At 39.1% G+C, this 24,445-nt stretch overlaps 1 protein-coding gene across 1 annotated transcript; it reads right to left on the bottom strand.

The window, feature by feature from the left end:
• Nucleotides 1-3,034: 3,034 nt before the first annotated feature.
• GLO1 (glyoxalase I) lies at nucleotides 3,035-24,194 on the bottom strand. Its single transcript, XM_082847532.1, has 6 exons — nucleotides 23,808-24,194; nucleotides 11,897-11,979; nucleotides 8,974-9,114; nucleotides 8,050-8,117; nucleotides 7,246-7,335; nucleotides 3,035-4,612 (listed from the first exon to the last, which is right to left on the bottom strand). The coding sequence occupies exons 1-6, from the start codon at nucleotides 23,889-23,891 to the stop codon at nucleotides 4,524-4,526; spliced, it is 555 nt and encodes a 184-aa protein (XP_082703658.1). The 5' UTR covers nucleotides 23,892-24,194; the 3' UTR covers nucleotides 3,035-4,523.
• Between the last annotated feature and the right edge of the window lie 251 nt (nucleotides 24,195-24,445).

Raw genomic sequence — 24,445 nt, forward strand, 5'->3', positions numbered from 1 at the left:
CCACGAGAATTGATCACCATTTTGGAAAATGATGTTTCCAACAGTAACATCATTCAATTTCTTTGAGTGACCAATAAAACACACCTGTTATCAGTATGCATTTAAAGTTGTAACACTGGTACTTCCCTGGCGGTTCAGTGGTTAAGACTTCGAGGGCACTGCAGGGGGCATGGGTTTGATCCCTGGTTGGGGAACTAAGATTTCCCCATGCCACGTGGCGTGGCCAAAAAAATAAATAAGTAAATAAAGTTGTAACATTATAGCTCTTCAGGAATCATGAATTTAGTCTCTATTTTAAAATACCAAATAGAGTTATCAGTACGCTATTGAACAGTTTTACTTCTTCCATATATAAGAGAAAGCACCTGACTACTTCATTGTTTTCTAGTGTAGTAGTATCTGGGCATTTACATATTGAAATGCATATTTTATTAAAAATTGATTTATTTCTCCTTTTTATTACAATAAAGGCATTGGACTGATCCTTTTTGAAACTGTGTATATAGGTAAGTTATATATGAATTTTGTTTTAGGATAGTGGGTGTGATAGATGTTATAAACATTCCCATGTTATAATAAGGAGGGTTTGCTAAGTCTGGTATAGTTGAGAACCACAATCTCAGAACAAATTCTTTGAGGGCAGGAAATGTGTTCTGATTTCTTACAGCACGCTTGCACCCACTAATTTCTCAATATTTAATTTCACCCTGTTGCAGTTTCTGTTTCGCCTTTTCAGAAGCCCTTATTTGCTCCTCCATTCTGGCAGTTTCAGTTTGGATGCGGTGTCTACCCTCATGTAGGTAACTGTAGTAAATATGATCTAAGTCAGAGTGGTCTCAGTCCCTCTGTCAATGATTAGAGCCAAGCGAGTGACCCAATTCTGGTTTGAGACATAAGGAGAATTCTGCTGATGAGCTTTGAGAAAGGTTTTACGCTCATTAAAGACACAAAAGGAAAAACAGGTTATTTTCTTTCACTGTACATTGTACAGTGGCACCTGGAATCATAGTAGGCGTTTTTGTTTTTTTTTTAATTTATTTATTTATTTATTGTTGGCTGCTTTGGGTCTTCGTTGCTGTGCACGGGCTTGCTCTAGTTGCAGTGAGCCGGGGCTACTCTTTGTTGTGGCTCACGGGCTCTAGAGTGCAGGCTCAGTAGTTGTGGCACACGGGCTTAGTTGCTCTGCGGCATGTGGGATCTTTCTGGACCAGGGCTCGAACCCGTGTCCCCTGCATTGGCAGGCGGATTCTTAACCATTGCACCACCAGGGAAGTCCTCATAGTAGGCGTTTTTGATCACAGGTATTATTAGCCCCCCAAACAACTGCTGAGAATGACAGTTTGGCAAAGATAGAAGGAAACCAGAGTGCCTGATAGTTCTGAACCCTCTATCAACTAATTCCAGAACTTCTGAAGTGCTTGTTACATCTGATAGAGTTAGGACTTTTCTTTTTTTTTTTTTTTTTTGCGGTACGCGGGCCTCTCACTGTTGTGGCCTCTCCCATTGCAGAGCACAGGCTCCGGACGCGCAGGCTCAGCGGCCATGGCTCACGGGCCCAGCCGCTCCGCAGCATGTGGGATCTTCCCGGACTGGGGCACGAACCCGTGTCCCCTGCATCGGCAGGCAGACTCTCAACCACTGCGCCACCAGAGAAGCCCAGGTCTTTTCTTATTGTCAGCAGCATGCATCTTTACCGATATAACCCTCTTCATAAGCAGTTTTGTTGCCAAGGAATATTTATATACACTGTACGCAATCCTGGTCAGAATGCTATACGGGGAAGCTGTAGCGATTCTCTCACAGTCATCAGCTCCTATTCAGACCATATGTATTATAACTGAGTGTCATGTAGGGTTCATGAGCAACTGATTTATTTTACATTAACAGTAAGCTATACAGTCTGGCTGTCCAATAATGGAAAAGAAGAAAACTTCTTGTGCTCTAATTCACCCTTTCATGTCACCGCTGCTCAGATAAATTAATTTAGAAGTGAATTGTTCTAATCCCTAGCAAGGCCCAGTGATACAATACATATTTTTTCAATGCATACAGGGATCAGATTTAAAGAGTAGCAAGGGCTATCTTTTGGCAAGTTTTACTCAGCAAGTAGAGAAGGCTTCTTTCTGAGGAAAAAAGGTTTAAATGACTAAATTTATGAATCTAATAACCCTCCCACTTGGTAATGCTAGTACCCAAAATGTACCAGCACTGGTTTCCATGACTCATTTTTGATATTTGTCTTCTCTTCTTCTCTGCACTTTTTCCACCAAAATCCTTTATCCATTTACTTTCCTCTTCTCATCTTCCCGACCCTTCCTTATCCATAGAAATTATGTGCTTTGCCTGATGTATAGAATTACAACTATTCCCAGTTCTCATGAGTCTGCAAGCCCCTTCAAAAATCCTTGCAGTACTCCCCAAGGGCAGATTTTTTGTTTTTAAAAGAACATGCTGGATAGAAGTTTACAAATTAAACACAGTCTTTTCTAAAATTTTATTTTACTTCAGTCTATAAGTACTGCTTTCTGTTTGAACTGCTCGCATAAATCCATTCCATCCAAAAAGGAAATGAAAGTGCTTCTAGCAGTGTAAGCACAGTTGGCAAGGCCTATCCAAAGGTCTTCCACTAGAGTCCACAAAAAATCCAAATGTAGTTAAACCACAAACTGGATGTTCTTATTATCTGTGCCATAAGAGATTTTCAAAATCAGTTTGTTTTTTAAAACCTATCAAATGTCAATCATGGGGCTTCCCTGGTGGCACAGTGGTTGAGAATCTGCCTGCCAATGCAGGGGACACGGGTTCGAGCCCTGGAGTGGGAAGATCCCACGTGCCACGGAGCAACTGGGCCTGTGAGCCACAATTACTGAGCCTGCGTGTCTGGAGCCTGTGCTCCGCAGCAAGAGAGGCCGCGATAGTGAGACACCTGCACACCGCGATGAAGAGTGGCCCCCGCTTGCCACAACTAGAGAAAGCCCTCGCACAGAAACGAAGACCCAACACAGCCATAAATAAATAAATTTTAAAAATTAAAAAAAAAATGTCAATCATGGCAGGGAAGACCACTGAGCTGATTTCTGATAACTAAGTTACGTTATCACTGAACATAATTTATCCTAAATGATTACTGGCATCTGGAAGACCTTGGGGTAGGGGCTCTTCACAAGAAACACAAGCACCACTTGCACAGGGACAACCAGGCATCCCCAGAGCAGCCGCATGCTCCAGACTTCCTCCACTGCTTCTTCCTCACCGTGGTACTCAGGCTCGAAAGCTGAGAGGACAATGCTCAAACTCTTTGAAGGTTTTTACAAAGAACACTAGTGAAGGAGGTACTGTGAGGTACTAATTTTTTTTTTTAATTTATTTATTTTATTTATTTTATTTTTGGCTGCATTGGGTCTTTGTTGCTGCACGCGGGCTTTCTCTAGTTGTGAGCAGGGGCTACTCTTCGTTGCTGTGCGCAGGTTTCTCATTGCGGTGGCTTCTCTTGTTGCAGAGCACGGGCTCTAGGCACGCAGGCTTCAGTAGTTGTGACTCACGGGTTGTAGAGCGCAGGCTCAGTAGCTGTGACACACGGTCTTAGTTGCTCCGTGGCATGTAGGATCTTCCCGAACCAGGGCTTGAACCCGTGTCCCCTGCATTGGCAGGCAGATTCTCAACCACAGCGCCACCAGGGAAGCCCCAAGGTACTAATTTTTGAGGTATAATCTAAATACTAAAAATGATGATGAGATCTTGAGTCCTCAGCCTATTTATATTGCTTTGGATTCATTAAAGTTATTTTGCATGTCCAGCCTACTTTCTATCTCACAGGATACTGTGGAGGATTAAGGGAGATAAAGTATGTGACAGCCTAGTCCGTGTCTGCATACCCAGTATGTAATATTCCCATCCTCTTCCCCATCCCAAAATAAAGAGGTTAGTTCTTCAACTTTCAAAGTACTTTGTAACGAGAAGAAATTAGTTTTTCTATCCACATCCTTGTCAGCATAATTCTGAATTTCTCCCAAGAGTAACTTTTCTTTTGTAAAATAAACTTTATACTATTTGAAATATACATGAAGCTTCATTTTTGTTTGGGGTTCTTTACTTCCCATTCTGAAGTTACTTCTGAGGAACTGAAACCTCAGAAGGTAATCACAACAAAACATATTAAGTGTTTTTGTTTTTTTTTAAATGATGATTCAAAGGCAGACTTGTAGACTTGTATCTCGTCAGAAGATAGAAGGCAAATGCAGCCTCTGAACGGAATTGTTCTAATTATTGCCTAAAAAAGTAGTTATACAACTACATTCAAGGACATAAGACAAAGCACTACTTTAAAACTAGAATGACTGAACAGTTAGGTGAAAAACATAGCTGAAATAGGAAAGGGAAATAGACTTAAGAACAATTTGAATTGAGACAATAATCCATCAGTCCTAGTTGCTTCTGTTAAATGAATATCTTGAATCACATTGTCTCCTTTTTTACCTTCCACAATGTCTTCACTGAAATCTCAATGCAGCATTCTCACAGAACTAAATAATAGTTATCATTTTGTTAGGATTCAAAATTTCAATCCAGTAGCCATCAGGATCTTGAATAAATGCCAGGCCTTTCATTTTACCTGTAAAACAAAATGATTTTCATTATTGAAAAGACTTTAAAAAAAAAAACCTTAAAAATTTTAAATACATTTTTTATTAATTCAATTTTTAATTTGCATTTTAGTTAATTACATTGTTTTGTTTATAGTTTTAACTTAAAAAAATTCTATTGTCGGTGTTGCCCAGATGCACGATTTTCAGAATGACATATTTTATCTTCTACACATAGCTGTAAACCAACTCTCCTGAAATAAACTGTGGGACTGGCTGCATCTTGTAAGTATCAGGTATTTATTTCACCTGCACATTATCACTTCATGCTACTAGTTGAGTAGTCAAAGAAATTGTCTTATTTTAAAGAGGATAAAGGAAGTAGATAGGTGCTCAAGGGAGGAGGTAGCATGGCTTATCTACACAGCCAAAGGACCGAGATGCTTAGGTCATACACTATTCTATGTAACCCAAGCTCTGCCAATCAGATTCTTTCTCCCAGGAATTCAAAACTGGGATTGAGAGGTTAGTAGGTCTAGTAGTAGAGTTCTTTGCTTAAATGGAAAAATGTGACCTTGGAAATTTATTTTGGTACCGAGATGCTGAAGTAGTTGACTCCTATCTCTGGCTCCTTTCTTCAAGATCAACCCCAGAGGAACACAGATTAAAAAAATAGGAAAAAAAGAAAAAAAAGTACAATGCCCCTGAGGTGATAGTTGGGGAGAGGAATGGTGGGCGTGGGGTAGTGACTGTTTTAACCTGCTTTGTGTGGAAGCGGGTACTTTTGGCTGGACCACAAGGCTGTGGGAGAATAAACAGGAGTTTTGTTAGTTTGGCTCTTGCTTCTCCCAGTGCCTTGGGCATTAGCACCTACTCCCACGGGGTGGGGGTGGGGGGGTTGAAACTACTGGTTCAAATGTCCTCGGGAGTAGATAAGGGCAGAAAGACAGGTGGGTACCAACTGATCTCACTTTCCCCACAACCAGGGTGAGGGAAAGACAATCCCAGAAGTGTCTCCTACTAATACTACTACTCCATCAGGGACAAAGTGGGGGAAAAGGATCTGACTACAGAATGTGAAGTATTTGTTTAACTCTTATTTTCTCTCTCTACTCAGCACATCTCCCTGAGAACATGTGGATTTTTAAGGACTGAGGTCTGGCCTTCCCCCATTCACACTGCCTGATGTTTGGAATAGCTAATGGTTTCAGTTTCAAAACAAAAAAACAAAAAACCTCTGAGACCAAAATAATAAGAATTTGAGGAATATAACTATAAAACAAACAATGGATTATACATTCAAACAGAAGAACAAATATTAGATCAATGGGGACCAATAACTATTAAGACATGTAAAAGCAACGAGGAATATTCAATACGACCAATACGAAACAAGAACAAGAAAACATTAAAGGAGCCCAGCAAAAATTCAGGATCAATATCATAATAGCTGAAATTAATTACATAATAGGTGAGAATACAGAAGATAAATATAAGAACAGACACATCTGAGGAAAAATTAGCTAACTGGTATGCCAGTTTGAAGAAATCTCCCAGAAGGAAGGCAAGGACAAAGAAATAACAAATATAAAAAGCCTCTAGAACAAAACAGAAGAAACTATATGAAGGAACACAAATCAGATTTTTCAGCAGCAACACTGGATGGGAAAAATAAGACAATACAGATGTACTTTCAAGACTGAAGGAAAATAAACCTAAGATTTTACAGTCAACAACACTGTCATTCATATGTATAAAGGCATGGTTCTGGGACATACAGAGCTTCAAGAGTTTTGCCTCACAAACCCTTTAAAAACAGTTTTGGTTGAGGTATTTAATAAAGGAACGGAAAAATCTGAAAGATGCTGCAAGAGATCTATGGAGAAAAAATATATACCTTGATATATTTATTACCTTAAAATAAAAAGCCAAAGCCAAAGAAAAAGGAAAAATAAATCAATAATATCCCAGCCTGAGTAACAGCAACATAATGGAGGTAGAAGGAAGCAAGTTCTTTCCTTACTAGGGAGGAGGATATTTGGATATCAAATCTCCTAATTGAAAAAAAAAAAGGATTGAAATGAAACAGTGAAATATTTCAAATGAAAATTAAATAGTAAATTATGGTGGCAAAAACAGATCTAAATAAAATAATTATAATACATGTAAATCCAACAAAATCCAGATATATACTATGTCAAGCAATACATGTAAAACTGAAGGACACGCAAAGGTTGAAAAAGGATGAAAAAAAATTCAGGAAATTATTAACTGAAGAGACTTGGTGTAGTTACATTAACAGCAGATGAAACAGACTTTAAGGAACTTACTTTTTTGGGTGGTTAGATATACCCGAGAGAGTGAAAGCTGGTGTCACTGAGAGAATGGTAGGGTCAAAGGGTGGAGAGAGAGCCTAGGTCCTTGACAGCTCTCTAGATCCTGTGACTAGTCCCATGTGAAGCCACCCTAGGTGCTGCCTTTCAGTTCCCTGAGATAACTAGGTATTCTTCCAATCATTTCCCTTCTTTCCTTAAGCTGGCTGGAGTAGAATTCCAAGTTACTTGCAACCAAAATGATTTTATTACAACAGTACCCTCTGTGGGTACTTAGTAAATGTTATATAACTAAACATAGGCCTGAAGAAAACAAGTAGCAGACTCACCATCATCAGGTTTCTTCACAAATTTGACTCCCAGTTCTTCAAATCTTTTACAAGCACCGTGAACATCAGGAACAGCAATTCCAATGTGACCTTAGGTAATCACCCCCAAAACAAGGCAGAGAGAAAGAAGGAAAAATTACAACAGGGTACCCATGTGCCACAAGTGGCTTCCAAAACTAGTTTATTTAAAAACATAAGGCATCTGAAAACAGACTGAATCAAGCTGGTTCAAAACCTATAATACATTAAAGAACAAGAATCTAACTGGCCGGGTATAATAAATTAATTAGTTGCTCTGAATTATAAATTATTTAACATAGCCCAATACTGGCTCATAAATAGTTTGATCTGTTAAGAATAACCTACAACACAAAAGAGTAACCATTTACTCATGCTTAATGGGCTTATTATTGATACTGACTACACAGCAGCCAATTTAAATTGGTAATACTCTTGTTTTGGTTGAGAGATATGAGATCAAGGCAGAAGTGTATGCTGGCAGAAATCAGGATTATTATTAACCATCATTTTTATTTTTCTGTTTTTTAAATTAAAACATCTACTGGAAATATAATACTGAAACTGAAAAGTAAAATCATTGTGAGAGAGTAAATGTAAAAAGTTTAGACTGAGATGATGAAATTAAACAACTCCTAAATAAAATTATTTGTGGAAAATAAAAATAACCATACTCCTAACAAATTGATTATACTTAATGTTTTAGATTGCTTACAATCATAAATAGGTACACAGTGGAAAAATCACACAAATCCATGTTTATTACACACAAATAGGCAAACATACCAAATCCCCGAGGGTCTGAATTGCCACTGTGGTAACTCTGGGCCTCATCATCTTCAGTGCCCCAATTGCTACAAAAGGAGGGAAAACATAATTACAAGTGACCTGGAGAACAGATATTCTGAAAAGAAAGCTGCAACAATCTTTGAAATCTTACCATGTATATATGCTACTTAATATACTTGGTCTAATCTGTTACTGTAAATATTAAGTTTTCAACTATAGAAAGAGCAAATGGGCAAAGAATGACTAAGGAGACAATAAAACTAGGCATCTGGATAAGAACAATAATTATAATAATAGCAACTATCATTTCTTGTGCTAAGTACTTTATACTTCTTTAAGTCCTCAGAACAGCTCCAAGGGCTAGATCTGAGTATCTGCATTTTATAAATGAGACTGCCACTTAGGGAGGTGATATAACTTGTTTAGGGTCGCAGAGGTATTGTCAGAGCCAAGACTCATGTCTAGGTCTTTCTGATTCCAGGGCTGTTTTGAATCAGGGGACACATTAAATCACACACCCTGAAACAAATAGTCTTTTGATAGTTTTTAGCGGGTGCACAGAAACAACATAAAGAATAAAAAAGAAAGAAGGGGAATGCCAATTTCAACAAAAATGCTGAAATTATGAAGACCTTACTTACAGTACCTAAACATTCATTAGCTACCGTTTGAAAAATATCTTGCCATTTCAGTCTTATATTCTCTATCTAAAAGGCAAATGATCTCACTTGCCCTATCCATGCCACAAGAACAATACAAAGACCATAAGATCCATATAAAATACTCAAACATACTGTTACAAGTTGAAAGTGATTAGGTAGACCTGGTTTGAATTAAGCTGATAAGAAAGGAAAAAAAGTTTAAAAAAATAAGCTTCAAAAAAATGTAGAGTATATAAAAAAAATAAAAACTCATACTCACTGTGTCAGTTCAAGTGTAGCTTTTCTGGAGAATGCCCATGCTACTCTTTCATCTTTATCTTTTGGGATGTCATTTTTATCCTCATAAGCCAGGAAATAGAGTGAAAATTTCATAGTGGGAAAATCTAATTTTTGGAGTAGTCTGAAATTAAACAACAAGTCTGAATCAATTAACAATAGGAAAAGCTGATTCATACTAAAATCAACATAACAATATTCAAGTTCTACTAAGAATAAGAGCTGTACGTGGTGAGGCTGTTTTGTTTTGTTTTGTTTTGTTTTTTGCGGTACGCGGGCCTCTCACTGCTGTGGCCTCTCGCGTTGCGGAGCACAGGCTCGGGACGCGCAGGCTCAGCGGCCATGGCTCACGGGTGTAGCCGCTCCGCGGCATGTGGGATCTTCCTGGACCGGGGCACGAACCCGCGTCCCCTGCATCGGCAGGCGGACTCTCAACCACTGCGCCACCAGGGAAGCCTGGTGAGGCTGTTTTAATAGAAAAAGCAAGGAAAATCAATTTTAAAAAGTCTAATTTAAAAATATTTATTCATCTATATATATCAGTGAAATAAAAATTTTTTTTAAAATGGAAACTTTTGGGCTTCCCTGGTGGCGCAGTGGTTGAGAGTCCGCCTGCCAATGCAAGGGACGTGGGTTCGTGACCCAGTCCGGGAAGATCCCACATGCTGCGGAGCAGCTAGGCCTGTGAGCCACAGACGCTGAGCCTGTGCGTCCGGAGCCTGTTGCTCCGCAACGGGAGAGGCCACAACAGTGAGAGGCCCGCGGACCGCAAAAAAAATAAAAAATAAAAATGGAAACTTTTGTAATTCATCAATTCTTCAAATATAATGAAACTTAGTTGGATTTATGGTACTTGCTTATAAATGGCAAAAGGTATCTTCAAAAGAAAATTTTATTTATTTTTAGTGAAAAATATAACACATCACGCCTTATTGTTCTTTCAGCTATACGACATTGAGTTAAAGAAAAATAAATTTATTGAGTTCTTACTATGCCAAAACTCCTAGGAAACTGAGGATAGGTGTTAAGAGAGAAGGACAGATTAATATCACAAAAGACATGAATGTCAACAATAAAGTGGTTACAGTATCAAATACTGCAGAAAGGTCAGACAGGATTAGGTCTGAGAAGAGGTGAGCAGATATGGAAAGGTCCTGTGAGGGCAGTTTCAGCAGCATGCGACAGCAGAAGCTGGAGAATGGGAGGTGAGCAAGTGAAACAGTAAGTGGTGGTCTACCTGTACAGATGGTCATGATGACGGGAAGGACAGCAAGAGAGCGGAGGGCAAGAATTATCCTAGAATAGAGAAGACTTAAGCTTTTTTGTAGGTTGAGGGGAAAGAGCAGTGGAAAAGGAGAGACTGATCATGAGAGTGCGTGATGAATTACTCATCCTGAGGTTCTGAGAAGATTCACTGAAGTCGTGGCCTCCAAACTGAGTTTAAAGAGGGTAAGGTTATTTTGCAAGGAGTAGGGTAGAATGAGGATACACACAATACAATTTTCTTTAGATTAGGGAGGATTAAATGCTCAAACACGACCTCATTCAAAATCAACAAGAGGGAATCGTTGCAGCATAGCAAATGGAAAGTTTCTAGAGTTCTGTTCCAAATCTTTTACTTATTACTGTCATGTTATATGCCTTGGCCCACTAAGAGCTATGTACTGACTCATCACAAATAAGATTTACTCTAACTTGTTTATAACGATGTATCAAACACCTCAAATACTCCAATTCTGAAAACTGTCTCTGCACCTACCAAAGCAGACGGACCAATCAGATGGGAAATGGAACACTTGAACCTGTTTTAACTTGCTTTTCTCAGCTCAGCATATCTTTCAATATAATGTCAAGTTGTACCCTAGTTGGGGGCTCTTTAAAAAGAAGGTCAACATTGGAGTTGATCAAACCTGGATTCAAATTCCAGCTCTGCCATGTGCCCACTGTGGAATCTGGGGTCATTAAGTTAATGTCTTTAAGCTTTGGTTTCTTCCTGCCATGTAAAATAGGGATATAAGCTATCTCATAAACCTACTGTGAAGACAACGAAATGAGATATAAAGTGCCTGGCAAATAGCACGTGTTCAGTAAATCTGGTTTCATTCTGCCCTTTAAATATGTCATAAATACATACAAAACTACTTTTTCTGGAAAGAATTATAAGAAACTGTTAAGCAGTTATCTCTGAAGAGGACTGGGGGATGGAAGCTGTCACTTTTCACTTTGTATTTCTCAGAATTGGTCAGATTTTCTAACATAGACATATACTGTATTACTTGAAGTTTTCTCTCAATGTCAATGGAGGTTATCTACGCAGTAAATTAAAGATTGTTTTATTCTTTATGTATCTATATTACCCAAAACAAATAAAAACCCTCATGTTATTTTGGGAAACAAATCAAGAAAAAGAAATATGTCTTAAAGATTATAAGATCAGTGAATATTACCTATTCAGCAAAAGAGAACACATCCTATAAAAATGGAATAGACAGCCAGTTTACCTAAAACTTAGAAAATGAATGAGTTTACCTAAAACTCATTCATTTTCTAAGTATTGTGTCTTAATAGCTATATCTTTTCTGAAGTAAACAAGAGGCTAAAAGTGGCCATAACATCAAAACAGTCTGGACACATTAAGGATTTAACTGGCAGCTCTTAGAGAGAAGGGAGTCAGAGAAAATGCAAGTATTGGTGTCATGTTGCCTAGTGAGCCTGGCTGGGATAGAGGAGAGGAACCTGACAGAACCCCTAGTCAGTCAAGCCTAGTCCCAGACTCCTAGCCAAAAGGACTTTTGTGACCTTTGAAGCAAACTTTAATCCATTTTTACAATGGATCTGAAAACATTCCCTATATTTGCAAAGCTATGTATTTAAACATTATAGGCACCAATAAACAGTTTACTTACGTCATTCCAAGAATTCTAGTATAAAAGTCCAATGACTTCTTAGGATCCTTAATTCGCAGCATGGTCTGCTGCAAAAGAAAATCCTAAAGGGAAACAGTATATATTAAACACCTTTAACTTTTACTACTTGTTACCAACACTAATTTTGCTTCCTGTAACAAAATACCAACAGTCCACCATTATAACACACTGTTTAAGAAAAAAGAAATTTTGTCCCCTCAGTCCATCATGGCTTTATTATTATTAAACACCTGTGTTCAGTCCATAAAGGCTATGTTCAAATCCAGGTACCTTAGTCAGAGAGGGTTTTTTTTTGTTGTTTGTTTGTTTTTTCTTTTCTGTAGACTCTGTGCCAAGTGCTGTAAAACAAGTTCAACAACCCTGTTTATCCTATCCCTATCCTTATCCTATCCTAACCCTATACCTATCCTACAATCTTTCTAAGAAGCAATTTGGATCTGAAGAGTCTTTAAAAGTCTTAAAGAGTTCATACTCATGGATCAAAATGTTGCCCTTCTAAAAATCTATGTAAGGAAATAATTAGAAACTTGGACAAAGATTTATGTATAAAGACATTCATCACAACATTTACACAGTAACTATGGTCCAGACACTGTTCTAAATGATTTACAGAAATTAACTTATATAATCTTCACAACTACTCTATGAGATAAGTATTATACCATCCCCATTTTACTGCTAAGAAAGTAAGTGGCAGAGAAAAAACTTCAGTCCAAACAGTTTGGTTCCAAAGTCCTTGCTTTCAACCACCTTGCTAACCTACCTCTAACAATGAAGAAATAGATAAATTATGACACAGGCATAATAGAATAGATGAAGAGATTTAAAACGCTGCTTTAGAAGCACTTGGACATGCCCATGGTATATGACATACACGTTATATGTCAATTTTATCTCAATAAAGCTGGAAAAAATAGTTTAAAAAATGGAAAGATACACCATTTTTCTGACTGAGAAGACTTAACATGATAGATTATTTCCAAGAAAATACAAATATAAACTCTAAAATCATTTTTAACTTGTAAAAAGGAGTCTATACATGCCAAAAAGATTAAATAACAGTATATTCAATGTTAGTGGAGTTATTCATAAAAAATAGAAGTGTGTAAATCCTTTGTTGCCAAAGTATTATTTGGATGATATAAAAAAACAAGCAGGGCTTGCTTTTTATAAAATGATCAAGTTATTCTATGCTCAGATAACAGTTTTCTTTTTATCACCAAGATATTCTGCTAACTCTCTGTAACAGAATACCTCTGCTACTTTTGATAAACACTTGAATGATCTTGGAAAAATGTTCCTTTCTTTAAAAGTTTCTAAAAATCACTGTTTATTGCTATGGTTCTAAAATATTGTTTGAAATAAATATATCTTGCATTTAAAAAAGACTAAAGCTGATGTCTTGTCTCATGAGACAGTTCTTAACTTTGTCTTTTCCTTATTATGCTCTAAATTCAAAATAATAAAAGATGTCTTTTATGCTCAAACCATCTTTGGGTTTTCTGGGATGATTACAAGGTAACAAAGATTTGCTCCTTTGCCTTATAAAAAGGAAGAATGATAGAAATAATCAGTCTTTTGTGAGGGTCGGGGTGGGCAATCTCCAAATCTAATTAATTTAAAACTACTGTGAAAAAACTTTAAAGGTACAATCAGGGATATTTCTAGTACATGTACTACGTGCCTACAATGTAATCCTGACAAAACTATAAAAAGTGGAGCAGGGAGTGAACCAAAGGGTCAAAGTCAAGGTCCCTTTGAGCACCTCTAAATGGATTTTCTGGTATAAGATGTGAACTCAGGTAAAGCTTCATTTTTTACCTATGGATGGCCAATTGCTACAGCACCATTTGTTGAAAAATCTGTCCTTTCTCCACTGAATTGCTTTTGCATCTTTGTGAAAAATCTGTTGGGTTTATTAGTGTGAGTCTATTTCTGGGTTCTCTACTCTTTTCCACTGATCTATGTCTATCTCTCTGACAATACCATGGAGTAATGATTACTGCAGCTATATAGTGAGTCTTAAAATCAGGTAGACTGATTCCTTCCACCCTATTCTTTTCAAGATTTAGTTATTCTACTCTCTTTGCCTTCCACATAAATTTTAGAATAACCTTGACTATATCTAAAGAGAAAAGGTTTGATAGGGACTGTGTTAAACATGTATACCAATTTGTGGAGAACTGACATCTTTGCTATGCTGAGTCTTCCAATCATGAACACAGTATGTCTCTCTATTATTTAGATTTTGATTATTTAGATTTTGATTCCCTTTATCAACAATGTGTAATTTTCAGCATACAAATTCTGTACATGTTTGATAGATTTATACCTAGATATTTAATTTTGTTGAGCAATTGTAAATGGTATTGTATTTTTAATCTTGGTGCTCATGTGTTCTTTGCTAATATATAGAAATCCAATTGATTTTTGTATGTTTATCTTGTATTCTGCAACCTTGCTGAACTCACTTACTAGTTCCAGGGTTTTTAGACTCCTTAAGATTCCTATGTAGACAATCATGTCATCTGCAAATAGGGACAGTTTTATTTCTCTCTTCCAACCTGCCTGACTGTTATTTCCTTTTTTGCTTTACTGTACCAGCTGGAACTTCCAGCACTACGTCAAATAAGAGTGGTGAGAGCAAACTTGCCTTGTTCCCCCAAATTAAGGAGAAAGCATCACCATTTAGTATAATGTTAGCTCTTAAGTTTTTCATAGATGCTCTTTATCAAGTTGAGGAAGTTCCCTCCCATTCCTATTTTTTCTGAAAAAACAAAAGTGTTTAAATCATGGTGTTGAATTTTGTCATGTGATATTTCTTCTTTAGCTTCCTAATATGGTGAGTTACTGTGATTTTTTTTAATACTGAACCAGCCTTGCATACCTGGAGTAAACCTCACTTGATCATGGTATGCGATTCTTTTTATATACCACTGAATTCTATTTGCTAATATTTTGTTAAGGATTTTTACATCCATACTTATGAAAGATATCGGTCTGTAATATCTCTTTTTTTTTTTGTACTGTCTTCACCTAGTTTTGATATCAGGGTAGTATGACAGCTTTATAAAATGAATAAAAGTGTTCCTTCCTCTTCAATTTTCTTGAAGGGATTGTGTAGAATTGATGCTAATTCTTCCTTAATGTTTGGAAGAATGCTCCAGTGAAATCATCTGGAACTGAAGACATTTTTTTAAAAAGATTATTATGAATTCAATTTCCTTATGTTATAGAGCTATTCAAATTATTTATTTCATATGGGTAAGTTATGGTAGTTGGTGTTTTTCAAAGAATCGGTGTATTTCATGTAAGTTGTCAAATTTATGTATGTAGAACTGTTTTCAGTATTCCCTTATCACCCTTCTCTTGTCTGCAGTCCGTAGTGGTATCCCCTATTTCATTCCTGATATTGGTAATTCGTGTCTTCTCTCTTTTCTTGTCAGTCTTGATACAAGTTTGTTAATTCTGTTGGTTTTTTTCAAAGAATCAGCTGTTTCACTGATTTTTTTCTAATTTGTTTTAAATTTCATTGATTTCTGCTCTTTATTATTTCCTTCCTTCTGTTTGCTTTGCGTTATTCTGCTCTTCTTTTTCTAGGTTCTTGAGGAGGAAACAAATTCTTGATTTAAGACATTTCCTATTTCCTAATATATGCATTTAATACTATAAATTTCCCTCTTAGCACTGTCTTAGCTGAGATGCTCTTTTCATTTTCATCCAGTTCAATGTAATTTTTAAAATTTCCCTTGAGACTTCCTCTTGATCCACGGATTATTTAGAAATGTGTTATTTAGTTTCCAAGTTTTTAGAGATTTTCCTGTTATGTTTCTGCTACTGATGTCTAGTTTGATTCTACTGTGGTTGAACATGCTCTATATAATTTCAATTATTTCAAGTTTGTTGAAGTTAGTTTTAGGGCCCATGATATGGTCTACCTTGGTATCTCTTCTGTGTGCACTTGAAAAAAAAACTATACAGGCATACCTCGGTAATATCATGGGTTTGCCACCACTGCAACAAAGCAAAGATCACAATGAAGAGTCACACAGGGACTTTGTGGTCCAGTAGTTAAGACTCCACGTTCCCAGTGCAGGGGGTTCAATCCCTGGTCAGGGAACTAGATTCTGCATGCTGCAACTAAGAGCCTGCATGATGCAACTAAAGGAGCCCACATGCTGCAACTAAAAGATCCCACATGTTGCTACGAAGATCCTATGTGCCACAATTAAGACCCGGCGCAGCCAAATAAATAAATATTTTTTTAAAAAAGTCACAAATTTTTTGGTTTCCCAGTGCATGTATGTTTACTCTATACTGTAGTCTATTAAGTGTGCAATAGTACTATGTCTAAAAAAATGTACATACCTCAATTAAAAATACTTTATTGCTAAAAAATGCTAACCATCATGTGAGCCTTCAGTGAGTTGTAAAGGTTACTGATCACAGATCACCATAACAAATATAACAGTGGAAGTTTGAAATATTGCAAGAATTACTAAAATGTGACACAGAGAGAATCAAGCAAATGCTGTTGGAAAAATAGCACCAACACGCTTGTTTCATGCAGGGTTGCACAAACTTTCAATTTGTAAAAAAAACCTAGTATCTACAAAGTGCAATACAAACAAGGTATGCCCGTATTCAGCTGTTACTGGCTGTAATGTTCTATAAATCTTGATTAGATCTTGTTTATTGATGGTGTTGCTGAGTTTGTCTATATCCTTGCTAATTTTCTGTCTAGTTCAATCAATTGTTGAGAGAGGAGTATAGTCTCCAACTAAAACTGTGGATTTTTCTTTTTCCTTCCATATATCAGTCTTTGCTTCACTTATTTTTTGCAGTTCTATTGTTTGAAGCACACACATTTAGGATTGCTATGTCTTCTTAGTCAATGGACCCTATTATCATTATATAATGTACTTCTCTATGATAACTGTCTTTGCTCTAGAGTCTACTGCATTTGAAACAATATAGCCACTCCTGCTTTCTTCTGATTAATGTTTATATATCTTTTTCCATCCTTTTAGTTGCCTCTGTCATCACATTTGAAGTAAGTTTCGTGTAGACAGCATATAGGTGGGGTATGTTTTTATTCTTCTTTCAGTTTTATTAAGATATAATTGACATACAGTATTATATAAGGTTAAGGTATACAGCATGACTTCAACTTACATATGTTGAGAAATGATTACCACAAATTTAGTTAACACCCATCACCTCACAAATAGATAACTTGAGGCATGCTTTTAAATCCACTCCACCAATATCTGTCTTAATTGGTATACTTACATCTAATGTAATTATTGAAATATTAGGGCTTAAATTGGCCATTTTATTTTTGTTTTCTGTTTGTCCTTTCTTTTTATCTTTGCCTTCTTGTGGGTCACTGGAATTTTATTTTATAATTCCATTTTGATTTATCTATAGTGTTTTTGCATACACTCTTTGCATAGCTTGTGTGTGTGTGTGTGTGTGTGTGTATACCACCATGTTATTCCTAGGGTCTCAAGGTCCCTAGCCAGTCTGCCATTCTCTCTGCTTTTCAGAGTCCTCCTGTTTTTGTTTTATCTAAGCACAGCTTGTTTTATTGCATTTCACTTTGTTGCAGTTCACAGATATTGTTTTCTTTGTTTTTTGTTTTTTACAAAGTGAAGGTTTGTGGCAACCCTGTGTCCAGCAAGTCTGTCAGTGCCATTTTTCCAAGAGCATTTGCTCACTTTATGTCTCTGTGCCACATTTTGGTAATTCTCACAATATTTCAAACTTTTTCATTGTATTTGTTACGGTGATATGTGATCAGTGATCTTTGATGATACTATTGTAATCCTTTTGGGGTGCCATGAACCATGCCCACATAAGATGACAAACTTAATTGATAATTGTGTGTGTTCTGACTGCTCCACTGATAGACCATTGCCCCATCTCTCTCCCTCTCCTCGGACCTCTCTATTCCCTGAGACACAATATTGAAATTAGGTCAATTAACAACCCTACAATGGCCTCTAAGTGTTCAAGTGAAAGGAAGAGTTGCATGTCTCTCACTTTACATCAAATGCTAGAAATGATTAAGCTTAGAGAGAAAGGTGTGTCAAAAGCTGAGACACGCTGAAAGCTAGGCCTCTTGCACCAGTTAGCCAAACTGTGAAAGCAGAGGAAAAGTTCTTGAAGGAAAAGAAAAGTGCTCTTCCAGTGAACACACAAATGATAAGAAAGCAAAACAGCCTTATTGCTGACATGGAGAAAGTTTTAGTGGTCTGGATAGAAGAGCAAGCCAGCCACACCATTCCCTCAAGCCAAAGCCTGATCCAGAGCAGGGCCCTAACTCTCTTCAATTCTAGAAGGCTGTGAGAAGTGAGGAAGCTGCAGAAGAAAAGTTTGAAGTTAGCAGTGGTTGGTTCATGAGGTTTAAGGAAAGAAGCCAGCTCCATAACATAAAAATACAAGGTAAAGCAGCAAGTGCTGATGTAGAAGCTGCAGCAAGTTATCCAAATAGCTAAGATAATGAATGAAGGTGGCAACACTAAACAACAGATTTTCAGTGTGGATGAAATAGCTTTATATTAGAAGAAGGTATCACCTAGGACTTTCATAGTTAGAGAGAAGTCAATGCCTTCAAAGCTTCCAAGGACAGGCTGATTCTCTTGTTAGGAGCTAATACGCTGGTGACTTGAAGTTGAAGCCAATGCTCATAACCCTTCTGAAAATCCTAGGGTTTTTAAGAATTATGCTGGGAACTTCCCTGGTGGCGCAGTGGTTAAGAATCCTCCTGCCAATGCAGGGGATACGGGTTTGATCCCTGGTCCGGGAAGGTCCCACATGTCGCGGAGCAACTAAGCCCGTGCGCCACAACTACTGAGCCTGAGCTCTAGAGACTGCGAGCCACAACTGCTGAGCCTGCATGCCACAACTACTGAAGCCCACACGCCTAGAGCCCGTGCTGTGCAACAAGAGAAGCCACCGCAATGAGAACCCTGTGCACCGCAATGAAGAGTAGCCCCGCTGACTACAACTAGAGAAAGCCTGCGTACAGCAACGAAGACACACCACAGCCAAAAATAAATAAATAAATAAATAATATATTTTTTAAAAAAAGCTACAACAGTGGCAAAAAAGTTTCTTGACTTTGTGTCCTACCTTTCAAATTCTCTTTCTAGTGATGAAGATACTCATTTCTCTAGAACTGTTACTAAGGAGCTTTACATATTAAATCTTACTCAGAATCAAAATCAAAATCTCCATTGCCTCTACCACCTTCCATCTTCAGAAAAGGGAAGTTTCAATCTTGCAGCCATACCTCTAACCTCAGCTCTGGTTTTACATCTCCATCCAGTCTACTCAACATTTCCACCTGAGTCAAAATATCAAATTAATTACAGCCCAAATAAATATTCCCTCCTACATCACCAACAGGGAATGCCTCTAGAATCTGACTTGGGTGTCAGCCCAAGTCAGACCCCTGAAGTCTTCTCAGATTCCTTCCTCGCCACTCCCTCTGTAATCCAATCCAAGTGTCCCATTAACCTGACTGCTCAAGTCCCTCTGGAATCTTTCTCCTTGCCTTTCCAAAGATCACTACTACCTTGCTCATGTCCTCTCTACTTCCTGCCTAGACGACTGTCAAAGCCTGCCTGGTCTCTCTGCTTCTTGCAGGCTAACCCAAATGCAATCCAGAGTGATCTTCCTATAATGGTACCAGACTGATCTTTCTATAACAAAAGGCCAACTGTGTCATTTCTAGGTTAAAAATCAATCCTTCAGGCGCTTCTCTGGTGGCTCAGTGGTTAAGAGTACGCCTGCCAATGCAGGGGACACAGGTTCGAGCCCTGGTTCAGGAAGATCCCACATGCCACGGAGTGGCTGGGCCCGTGCACCACAACTACTGATCCTGCGCTCTGGAGCCCGGGAGCCACAATGGGAGAGGCCGCCGCAGTGAGAGGCCTGTGTGCCACGGCGAAGAGTGGTCCCTGCTCGCCACAGCTGGAGAGGGCCCGCACACAGCAATGAAGACCCAATGCAGCCAAAAATAAACAAATAAATAAATAAATAAAATCTATTTTAAAAAAAAAAGATGTTAAAAAAAAATCAATCCTTCAGTAGTACCTCACAACTTTTAGAAGAAAGTCCCCAAAGGACACACATGCAGTTGCTGCATACTTCTCTAACTTCATCTTTTATTACCACTCCACTAAACTGGTCACCTTAAATGGTGTTGACTTCATACCTTTATCAGTTAAAAAAAAAAGAGTATGCCCCATCATAAATGTATATATATTTTAATTGTATACACAGAGAAATATACATAAATAATAATAAAATAATAATAATAAAGCATATATTAAAAAAAACACATTTACCAAACAGAAATTTTCATAGGATGAGAAAAACAAATGAACCAAGTGAGAATGTTCATATTTTCTTTGAGCATCCCAATGACTGTTTTATGTACCTTCCCCTTAACTCCTATTGCCTGTAACTTCAGTCTCATTGTATACCTGTAGGTCCCTGCATCAGCTCTCTGATGTCACCGTGCTTTTATATATACTACAGTTCTCTCTGCCGAGAACAGTCATTCATCCATCTGGCCATTGTCCTTCTTCCTTCCTTGCCATTCTTTCTTCCCTCAACCCCTACCCGCAACTCTGCCTAGCTACCTCCTTTGATTTGGTAAAACCCAGCTTAAGTGTCACCAACACTGAAAGTTTTCCCTGACCTCATCATTTACCACTCAGATGGGAAGGGACTCCAAATAATTTTATCAAAGGACACTGATAGACAGTAAAAAGAATGTATTTCAGGAGATCACTACTTGGGAAAAGAAGCACTTGGCCTTTGAAGAAAGTTAGCTAAGTAAGACAGCCCAGAAGGTGGTGCAGCCGTACATTCTTTGGTCTGCCTTTATGACAAAGATGCAAATAATCAACAAACAAGTTGACTATCTATCACTGCTGTTCTCTCTTCTTTCCAAACCAGGCCCTCATCACTTTTCTCACCTTCTGGAAGAGTCTTTTAGGTGTTCTCATCACCTCCAGGCTTGGATCCCTCCAATCTATTCTGTAGAATGATTTGAATCCCTCAGTGATTCCCCACTAACTATATAAAATTCGATTTTCTTAGAAGTAACATTCTAAGCTCTCTCCATGATCTGGCTCCAACCTACCATTCTAGTCTTCTCCACCACTGCTCCACCACTTAGATAACTTGAACGTGAACCAAAAACAAGGTAACGCATTTCTCCAGAACATGCTCCACATTGCATCTTTCTGCCATCTCACCACATTTTTGCTCAGATGTTTCCTCCACCTAGAATGCCCTCCCATGTAACGGTCTCCCATGTGATGTTGGGACCCCATCCATCTTTCAAGGCCTAGACTCACCCCCACCTTCTGCTTGACGCATTCCCTGATATCCACAGTTGAAATTCAACCTTGAATTATATTGCTTTTCATAGCTTAAAGATCATAGATACATTTTATCCTTATAGCAGCTTTGTTTACACCCTGCTAAGATCACTATAGCCAATGATAGAATTGGGGATTCAAACGCAGGTCTTCAGCCTCCAAATACCCTGTGTATACCACAGATGCCACCTTTGAAAATCTCTACTTTCTGCGCTCCCACAGTGCTTTATAATTTCAAAAGCACATAATCCCAGTTCCATCTTATGTTAGAGTTGGTGTGTGTTTGGTGAAGGGAGGAACTTCATCTTGTTCATTTGAATGTCCCCCAAGGTATCTACCATGCTCTTTACATATAGCAGATGATCAGTGATCAGACTGAATTAATTCATTTAGGTTTTCTACTTTCCTTCATGACAAGTTCCAAAATTACTGCTGTAGTCAGTACTCTAGAAGCACAATAGGGAGTGTGGGTTCCTCGCTAGGCAAATTACTCAACACCTCTGTGCCATTGTCTACTTATATATAAAAGGGAGATAATTTTGCCTTCCTCACAGGGTTGTTGTGAGGATTAAATTAAGTAATGTACTTAAAATAACAAACCGGGGCCTGGCACACTCAGTATATCCCAGCTGCTATTATATACTCCATTTTATGTCCCCCATACGGTGCTTCTAGGGTGCAAAACAACTAATCTCAAAAAATAATTACTGGGACTTCCCTGGAGGTCCAGTGGTTAAGACTCCATGCTCTCAATGCAGGGGCACAGGTTCGATCCCTGGTCAGGGAACTAAGATCATGCATACCACATGGCATGGCAAAAAAAAAAAAAAAAACACACAAAAACACCTTCTAATCAAGAGAAATTGACATAAATTAAGCGTGTGTAGGACTTCCCTGGTGGCAAGAATCCGTGTGCCAATACAGGGGACATGGGTTTGAGCCCTGGTCCGGAAGATCCCACATGCCGCGGAGCAACTAAGCCCGTGAGTCACAACTACTGAGCCTCTGCTCTAGAGCTGGCGAGCCACAACTACTGAGCCTGCGAGCCACAACTACTGAAGCTCGCACGCCTAGAGCCCGTGCTCGGCAACAAGAGAAGCCACCGCAATGAGAAGCCCGTGCACCGCAACGAAGAGTAGCCCCCTGCTCTCCGCAACCAGAGAAAGCCCACTTGCAGCAACGAAGACCCAACGCAGCCAAAAAAAAAAAGGTGTAAATTAAGAATGCAAAGAACTGTACTCAATCAATTTTATCAAGCTCTCCTTCAAATATTTTTTTTAATAGTCCTGTATATAAAATGCCCAGTTACCTGGGAAATTAATTTACACTGAATAACTCAATCTATATTATGTGAAATAACAAGGTATTAACATTAAAGAGTATAAAAAGTAAGATTAAGTGTGAGAGGAAATGTATATATTTACTTCTTCCCTCTTAATTTTGCAGTGACTAACATTTTTCCTAAGCTAAGGACTACCAGGTGCTAGTCAAAGGATTTAGCAATTAGAAGTGTCTGACTCTCCACCCTGAAGGCAAAGAGCAAGAAGGGACTAAAGTCACCAACCGGTCTTAGAGGTCTGTACAAAGCACATACTCAAACTTCAGGGATTTTAGAACTTCCCCAGTCAAATGAATACATACAAAGGCGTTTTCTGACAGTGATGAGTACACTGGAGTAAACCCCCGGAGCGGCTGCCCGGTCTGATCTTGACAACGCCCGGAGGCACCACACCTGAGTGAGTTACAATGACTTTCAGTATAGACCTGTTAAGCAAGCTGAAGGGATGAGAGTCTTCATATGCAACTGGTCATTCCTCTTACTGGGTCTCAGCTGCAATGAGATGGTCTGTGAAGGAATTTCCAAGATTCCCTTCGGATCTAAGCTCCATGATTCTGCCAATCTCTCCTGGGGCCACCGAGCAAAGTGCGCCCGTGAGCAACCGGAAAGGCCAACCCAAAGGGAAATTCTGGGCGCGGCTAAAGTCAGGAGCTATCAGATTGGTTTGCAGGTGTTAAACGCGGAGCCAGGACAGTTACAGAAAATGATCCCGGCTGGGAAAAGCCGGCCCGTAGACCTTCGAACGTAGACTGGAGTTCAGAAACTTCCTTTCTTACCCTCCACCTCTATTGCCCTGGGGAACACGCACACCCACAGACAAGAACTCTGACCCTGGGTTAGCCATGGTTTCCTGTTACCGTCCCAAATCAAGCAAGTTAAAGCAAGCAGGATCGCAGTCTTTCAAACAACTTGAAGAAACGGACCCTCTCCAGATCCCCCACTGGACACCATTGGCCCTCTTCCCAGCCCACTCCGATCCGCCCAAGGCGGGCAGAGCTGCAGTGGTGGTAGGATGGAGTTCGAATCCAGAGTTCGAATCATCCAGCCCAAGCGAGGCCTGGTTGAGCCCGAGGGACTGCTCCCTCCTTGGGGTCCCAGTCGCGCCACGCACGGCGGGCCCCGACTCTCGAGAATTAGGTTCTGCGCCCACCTTGGTGCTGGGGTCCGGGTCTTTGCAGCAGCCGAGGGCGGCCTCATCGGTGAGGCCGCCGGACGCGGGCAGCGGTTCTGCCATGGCCGCACTGTGGTAACGCGGACGAAGGTGGCCAGGAACGCAGCAGCTACTCTCACTCTGCCGGCCGCGAAGCTCCCTTCACCAGCGCCCGCAAGACGGCACCACGGGGTGGGCGGCCGCTGAATTCCAGCCAATTGCTACGCGGAGGGCAAGTTGGCTGTCTGCTGATTGGGTCCCAGTGAGTCAGCGCCTCGGGCCACAGCGCTCAACACCCAAGACTACAATTCCCAAGGTGCCTTGCGTATGATGGAGGGCACCTTGAGGTTAAAAAAAAAAAAATCCAAACCGGCCAGCTTGAAAGCGCGTTTCTCGCTGTTGCTTGATGACCTAATTTTGTTTCTGTTTAACTGTTAAAGTTTAGTAACCACCCATACCTCAGGGCTGCAACGTGGTAGGAAATACGAATCTGATGGAAAGAGAATTGGGAGTTATGATTTTTAAATTATAAGGATCCAAAACTATTTTCTCACTTTAAGCAGCACAGGATAATTAAAACAACTCTGACTTAGCCAGAAACCTAGGTTCAAGTTTTGGTTCCACTGTTTATTAGCTGT

This window comes from Leucopleurus acutus (genome assembly GCF_964270905.1).
Source record: "Leucopleurus acutus genome assembly, chromosome: 10".
In the NCBI taxonomy this organism is placed as follows: Eukaryota; Metazoa; Chordata; class Mammalia; order Artiodactyla; family Delphinidae; genus Leucopleurus; species Leucopleurus acutus.

What these genes read in the sequence shown, in the direction of transcription:
- GLO1 (XM_082847532.1), bottom strand. Translation starts at nt 23,891, where the DNA reads ATGGCAGAACCGCTGCCCGCGTCCGGCGGCCTCACCGATGAGGCCGCC. An exon ending in TTCAGACCCTCGGGGATTTG is followed by an intron (nt 7,336 to 8,049) that starts GTATGTTTGCCT and finishes TGATTACCTAAG; the next exon opens with GTCACATTGGAATTGCTGTT. An exon ending in TGTGAAGAAACCTGATGATG is followed by an intron (nt 4,613 to 7,245) that starts GTGAGTCTGCTA and finishes TTTGTTTTACAG; the next exon opens with GTAAAATGAAAGGCCTGGCA.